The sequence below is a fragment of the Pteropus vampyrus genome, unplaced genomic scaffold (genome assembly GCF_000151845.1).
Source record: "Pteropus vampyrus isolate Shadow unplaced genomic scaffold, Pvam_2.0 Scaffold263, whole genome shotgun sequence".
Taxonomy (NCBI): domain Eukaryota; kingdom Metazoa; phylum Chordata; class Mammalia; order Chiroptera; family Pteropodidae; genus Pteropus; species Pteropus vampyrus.
The window spans coordinates 1,214,542-1,222,086 of record NW_011889044.1 but is presented as its reverse complement, the minus strand read 5'-3'; the positions used below and the strand labels follow the sequence as shown (position 1 = coordinate 1,222,086).

General features: G+C 39.6%; 1 protein-coding gene across 1 annotated transcript in view; it reads right to left on the bottom strand.

The window, feature by feature from the left end:
- The window catches only part of BBS7 (Bardet-Biedl syndrome 7), a 36,250-nt gene that overhangs the window by 15,640 nt on the left and 13,065 nt on the right, over window positions 1–7,545 (bottom strand). Inside the window, exons 9-12 of the mRNA XM_011375169.2 lie at window positions 5,366–5,450; window positions 4,529–4,631; window positions 2,827–3,019; window positions 1,533–1,607 (exon numbers count right to left, since the gene is read on the bottom strand). Of these exons, the coding sequence (XP_011373471.1) occupies window positions 1,533–1,607; window positions 2,827–3,019; window positions 4,529–4,631; window positions 5,366–5,450 (456 nt within the window). The remainder of the gene's footprint in view (window positions 1–1,532; window positions 1,608–2,826; window positions 3,020–4,528; window positions 4,632–5,365; window positions 5,451–7,545) is intronic.

Here is a 7,545-nt window from a genome sequence, read left to right as displayed (position 1 = left end):
TTTCTATATACTTGAAGTCTCCATAATAAGGTTTTCATAAAGCTATCATTCCAGAAAATGGGTTTTAGATTAGCATAAAATACTCATTCCGAAGAATCCTGCAGTGATGTAAATAAAAGAGGTTAACTTTGAAATTAAAAATTTTATGTTAATATTAACTTGATTTTCTAAATAATCATAAAAATGTAGGTCCTAATCTTTTATGTGTTCTCAAACAGGGATGACAAATCATAGATAATACAATATAACTGTTATAAAATTTATCAAGGAAAAAAAGCTTTACTACGAAATGATATTGTATTGACAAGTATTCCCTAATGTAGCTGTCAACTTTGTCCTTCATCTGTTCTTTTTATTCCTCCCTTTCTAATATGTGTAACTTCCCAGCTCCAGTCGCCATGTCCTGCTCTGGCTTGCCTTCTGCAGTGCAGCTCCCCCGGACCTAACGTTGACCCCACCTTCTCTTCAGCAGCCCCACCTAGCTCTGAGACGCTGGTCTGACAGCACTAAGCAGAAAGAAGTGATACAGGAAGCACGTCCGAGAGCTCTGCCAGGAGCTCCAGGTACTTTGCACATGGTTAAGTGCTCAGTAAACATCTGCTGAATAACGGTTAAGCGATTCAACAAGCCCCGGAAAGTGAGGGCAGACAGAAAGAACAGATCATGTTCAAATGAAGGAATGTGTAAAACTATACAGCATTTTCGAGAAATTTTAAAAATTTCAGCTTGGCATAAAAAATGTGCATAGAAGGGAAGGTAGCAGCTGGTGAAAGAGAAGTTGGAGATGTTGAACGGTGGAAAATTTTTTTTATGTCACAGTGAGGAATCTAGACTTACATGCAACAGGAAACAAGAAATCTTTAAAAGGTTTTGAGAAAGAAACGACACGACGATGTTTGCATTTCAGGAAGCTGTCTAGGGGAGGTGTACGGCAAAGCTGGGAGGGAGAGGCAACACGGGAAGCAGACGAAGTGGGGACGAGCAGTTCGAGCAAGCATGAGGGGGGCCTGGAAAGTGAACAGAAGGGGAAATGAAGCAGGGTAAAGGTTTAACAGCCAGGGAGGTAGAACCGGCAGAAACCAGTTGCTAACTGGATTTGAGAGATCGGAGAAAGCAAGAAGTCTAAGCCGACACCCTAGTTTCTGGTTTACCAGAGGATAATGAAAAGCGAAGGACTTGCAAATATTGTATGAAGGGAGAGGCTGAAGAAGAAACGTTGAACCCTAGTGGCATTTATTGGTTTTATCCAAAACAGAGTAATAGAAATGAAAGCGTCAGAAGCAGCAGTCTCCAACCTGTTTGGCACCAGGGACCAGTGCTCCTATGATATTCTAATGCCTGATGATCTGAGGCGGAGCTGAGGCGGTTACGCTAGTGCTGGGGAGTGGCCACAAATACAGATGAAGCTTCGCCCGCTTGCCCGCCGCTCACCTCCTGCTGTGCGGCCCAGTTCCTAACAGGCCAGGGACCAGTCTGTGACCCAGGGGGTTAGGGATCCCTGGTCTAAAGAAGTCTTTCTATTTCTTACTCACCTCAGAATCACAGCTGCTAAAGCTGACAACAGCAGAATTTTTATCCACGTCAAGTAAGTCTACTGGAACATCGCTCTACAGTCAATGTTAAGAAAAAGGAGGTTCAGATGGAAAACTAAAAATTTTCGCAAAACATATTTTCTCTAGGGCTTCTCCTTGTGTTCATCTTTAAATTTGAGAATATAAAGTCTCTTAATTTATATTTGATAATATGTACTTCTAGAAGGTAAACAGAGAACAAATGTTATATTATAATGACCCATGTTTTCCTAATTTGGATTAACAGAAATTATAGACTATCACCTCTCACTACCCCATTAAAAGTATCATCTTTCTCTTTTTGTCAGTGCTAAATACGCTATGGGCTACAAATAATCGTAAGGCCATTCTGATCACGCCAGCTTCATTGTTTTGGTCAATTTGAACTTGGGCGGTAACACAGAAGGGAGGTGACCTTCGGCCTCCTCTGGACAGAGGCAGTTTCACAGAGACACGGTCGCCTTTCGCTGTGCACTATGGCCCTGGAGCTGCCCGAGGCAGCGGGCTCTGTGCTGGCACTAGTTAAGAGGGATTTCCGCCTTTAAGTTTTAACTAATAATCTGCTCTCTCCACACGTTTTTAAACCTTGTCTTCCTCTTCTTTATTCTTTTCTCATTTTCTGACGGGCTCTTTAGTCATTTGCTTGTTTTCCGTTCATCGTACTGTCATCCTTTTCCACTTCCTGACTATCTTCCAACTTAAAGGACTAATTAAATATATTGACGGAGTTATATTTGTATAACATAAATATAATACATGCAGTTGTACCTCATTAAGCCTAAATTTCAGCTTCGAAACTATCTACTGTGCCTACTGACCTACCTGGTAACTGGTGGCTGATGAGCAAGCTGTCCTGCAGGCTATCGTTTTAGTATATGGAGCTTTAAAAAAGGTTCAAATAAGGGCATCAGCTACTAGAGATCTCTAGGTCACGGCCCTCGTAAGCTCCCAGTGAAGGCTAAGGAACACGCCCTGACGTCCTCAGTGACTCGCCCTGACAATTAAGTCCATCTGTCCTCTAATATGTACAGGACAAATAAAAGGTATAGTTTAGATAATCTATGAGCAAAGGTATAGTTTAGGTAATCTATGATTACCTCATGGAAGATTAAGATAAACCTTTAAAATTACTACCTAAACTAAATGACAAACATCTAAAATTACTATCTAAAAGTGTTCAATAATAATGAGGGCAGATGATTGGTGTGCGAAATAGATCTAGTCATAAAAGGAAGAAGTTAGAGGTTTTGCTCACCTGTATTAAGACGTTATCTATTGCCGTCTGCACCTCTAAGATTAGGCTGTAGCTGGCATCATCTTTATTTAACGTAAACTTGTCATTTATACTAAAGGAAGGTACTGTGGACACTGCTTTGCTTGACTGAGAAGCCTGCTGATATTTCTCTCTCTCCTGTAGGACCTTATACTGCAGCTGTTCCAACTCACTCCTGGAGGAAAACATACACAACTGTGTTACCGGTAAGTACAAACTTACTTAGACTTAGAATATTTGTTAAAATGTGAGACATTTACCTCTGCAAAATGAATTTTTATCGGTTGAGCTAGAACTATAGTGCTAACAGAAACAAAATTTATGCTTCTATGACCAAATGATTCCACATTATTTACCTCTAATCTAAAAAATCAAAACATCTACTCGGTCCTATAGTAGCAATATTAATAAAGAGCCATTAAGTATCAAATAATCAACTCTAGTTGGAGGCGCGCATCTGGTTACACACAGCACCAAGCAGAAGAGAATCTGACCGCCCTGGTGCAGGGGGATACAACAGCCTTAAGGAGAAGCGGCGGTCAACACGCGCCTTTCAGTAAGACACGAGCGGAGGCGGAGAAAATAAGGAGTTCGCAGAGCACTGACATCCGGGGGACCACGAGGACGACCGGGAGCCAGCGGGACAGCGGAGGTCCCACTGAATGCTGGGGAGGGTCGTGCGGAGCCTGCACTGTGCAGGCTCCAGTTACCCAGAAAGATGGCACGCGAACGAAGCAACAGGAACCGGGTTGGAACAACAGGAGGCTTAGCGACCCCAGTGCGGGGGGGGACGTCGCGGAGCAGCCTGGAAGGGGTTTGTGCAGTGAACGAAGGATTCACACGTTCGAGCACAGAGCGCCTCACATGCACCTGCGCTCCAGGTGCTGAATGAACCAGGCAGCAGCTTCTCCCGAGCTGCCCCAGAGGAGGCGGCCTTGGTTACAAACACGAGGCAGGTTCCCGAGGACGCGAGACAGTCCTCGGGGACGCTCCTCGCTATCCTGCTGTGTGAACACGACAGCTTGCTCTCCTGCTGGCTCTGGAGGACTGGTGTGTGAGAACCTGTGGTGTGGCCTTAGTGAACTAGTACTTGCGGCCTTAAAAACTTCTGTACCCCTCTACCGTCCCAAAACGCTGGCCCCGCGCTCCCCCGACAGGACAGCAAGGGCTGACGTGGGAAGAGCAGCCATTAAAAGTTCCAGCAACTCCCACTTCTTCATCATATGAGGCAGTTTTACTTGAGTCCTCTTCAAAGCATTTGTCAGACTGAAGAGGCCACCAAAGCAATCCCTGTGTCTAAGGAAGTCAGCATTACTCACTTCCAGGAAGAACACTTATAAGCCAAAATTACAGATTCAGAAAGGTCCACAGGAGCGGTGAACGTTAGAATTAACGAAGAACAGAGCCATCTGTGTTAGATTCCTTCTAACGTCTGCGAAAAAACAAAGCATTACAACTACCTATAACCATATAGAATAAAATACACAAAAAGTACATTTCTAACTCTAAAATATTAATCGAAACTTACTGCTAATTTCCTCAAGCTGATAAACATTCATTTAAAAAAAGTAATAAACTTAGTAATATTAATTCCTTCCAATAAAATATATTGTATCCATAAGTAATAATAATTAAAAAAAAAAACCACATACGTCATGAGATGAAAAAGAGGCAGTAAAATTACCGTAAAGTAGAAATTTTATTCTGCATCTCCTGATTAATTCTCAGTTCTTCTCCGGGGCCGCTTTCCTTATGAACGGGCTCTGTGGTCAGACCTGTAACCCAGCCTGTAGAGACGAGCCACAGTCAGGCACCATTCAGTGCTGCTGGTGTTAAATGAAATCCTAGTTTACACACCCTTTGCCCACCGACATCACCCTCACTTAACTCCTACGACATGTTCCTCTTCGAAAAAACAAAACAAAAGCAAAAGAAACCAAGCCGGAAAATATTCAAACCATAAAGAAATTACTTCAGCATTTTATAATACTATTTTTGCTTTGCCTGAAAGACTATAATATTATGATTAAGGAAATCTTTCAATTATTAATTTACAGCTTTAGCATTCAGTATGGAATTAGTCAACATTCTAGCAAATGCTAGATGGTAATAGCTGATAATAAAAATTGTTTTTCAAAAATTATTTTCATGGAAAGCTGAACTCTTGTATAACTATTATGAGAATGCAAAAATGACCTACTCAAAAGTAAGCAAGTTTTAATAAGAAATGTATACAGTAATAAAACAAACTAAATTTTTTTAAACTGAAAAATATCACTTAACATTTAAAGATATTATGACACGCCAAGCACTCTTAAAAACTATCGTTTCAACATTAACTGTTTTGTAAATCAATTGGCCCACTCCTTCCCTCATTTTTTAACCAATAAAGCTGTTAATGCTGTAGATAAGTGAATTACTAGTAACACTTTTTTTTAAAGTAGTCATCCGAAGCAATCTATTAAATTTACATTTTTTATTATCGATTTTTTTTTCAACTACCTATTACCCTTTGCCTTACCTGAGTATGTGGATACCACGATTTCATCATAGCCATCTTTACCTACACAGCCACCCTGGATAGACGTGACACTTTCAGACAACGTCTGAAATAAATTTAAGATCAAGCACTTTATTAGCAACTAAAAATTTCACAGATATGTTCAAATAAACCACAAAACTTATTTTCCTGTTTCCAGACATTCAACTTACATTTACTGAATACTCTTTTATATAGACACTGAGATTAGAAAGGCAAAAATCCTGCACAAATGTCAGAAAATGTATGTGTTTTTAAATTCTAGGAAAGATTGAAAATGACTTATGTATCTGTGTGTACCATTCAGCTACAGTAGTCATTTAATGAGCAAAAATTATTTATATAAAGAAGTTTTTAAAAAATTATATAAGCAAAACTCTCAAAATATTTAGTCTATCATCAGAATTCCAGAGACCACCTCTCATGTGTTTTCTCCGAATTGTTTTTCAGATTAATAAAGAAGATGAAAGCAAGATTTTCAGAAAGTTCAGGGCTTACAACTCTTTTAAGCAGTACTCCCCAAACTTGTCTGATAATACTCACTTGGGTGGGGCAACGAATCTGTATTTTTAACGGAACACTCTATGCCAGTGGCTTTTATGCTATTTGGAAAGCAAGCAATGTATTTTACATTGCAATCTGGTAGAGATTCACACATGAACATACACAACGGATATCATTTAAAAGGTTTATGTTGCACCCTGGCATATTCTAATCCATTCTATCTCACTAAAAAAAAAAAAAAAATGTGCTGGCAACCCACTAATGGGTTTTGATAAGCAGTCTGAAAACCTCTGCCAGGTAATGCTTATCAGGAAAGACTGAGACCCATTGTGGTAAAGGAGAAGGTGGAGGAAATTGACCCTCCCGGCAGGAGGCGAATCTCTGAGCTGCTCTGCACATCAGGCTCTCGGCTCTTCCTGACACTAGTTACCTGCGAGATTCAAGTAACAAAGGGTTGTTATAAATTTGCAAAATGTTAGGTTTTCTTTTAACGAGCAGATCTCACAAATACTACAAGTCTTCAAAACTTTTTGTTCATGTTCTCATTAAAGTAATTCTGAAAAAAAAAACAAAACAAAAACTATACACCCTCCTGTACATTTTTAAGCTGTCTTTTGGGTTTTTCATCGCAACTTTCAGTAGTTACAAAAAATGTAATTTCTGGAAGTTTGAACTTTTTTGATTAACCAACCATCGGTCCAGACTGTGTCAGATAAGAGGACTTCAGATCGGGAAAACAATAGGGAGTGAATCTGAGAAGAGGCCGTGTGTTTGCAGCCTTCACGCAATCTGAAAGCAGAGCCCTGTCATTAGACAAACAGGACGGAGAAGGAAGACAGGGTTTCTCAGTGTCACACCCAGGGAAGGAGGGAACGCTCTGTCAGCACAGGAGTTTGGAAGAGAAGCCGAAGCGGAGACTTAAGGTCTAATGAGTTTCTCAGGGGTTGATGAGAAAAAGAACAGGAGATTACAGACAAAGGACTATTGTATACTTTAGGATTACTGTATGCAAAGGATTATTGTAAACTATTGTTTGCATTATTAGCAAGAGGCTTTTTACATCAAAAATGAACAAATATGAAATAAATCTAGAAAATAAGTTGTATAATATTTTATCCCCGTATTATCTATATAATACTTTAGTACACCAAAATATCTGTATTTGCTGATCTGCAGTTAAAGTTGGGACTGGCAGGTATCGCTATTAGAGGAAAAAAAAAAAAAAAAAAAAAAAGAAAGAAATTTGACACTGAATTGTGCCTTTTTGTTTTTAAACTGCCTCAATGCATCCTGTGTGAGGCAGGATGGAAAACCCTGGACTGGAGAATTCTACTTCATGAAAATGAAAGATTCGGTTTATACCAGAATGCCTCTCCATGTGACTCTCTGTACCTTGGGATAAACAAGCTGAATTACATTTAAAATTTGTGAACTAAAAATTATTCTTATCTAGTATTTCTTATACTGTAGACCCAGGGGTGGCTAAAAGTAACATTGCTACTTTTCCCTCTCTGCTTAAGGATATTTTTTATATTGTCTTGAAACCTTATTACTTAAAAAAAAAAAAACACTTTCATTTAAGTAATCCAAACATGTTAGTCCTGTAATCAATTATGCCTTGTAGAAACTATGGCAAAATTTTTAATACTTTAGATGTA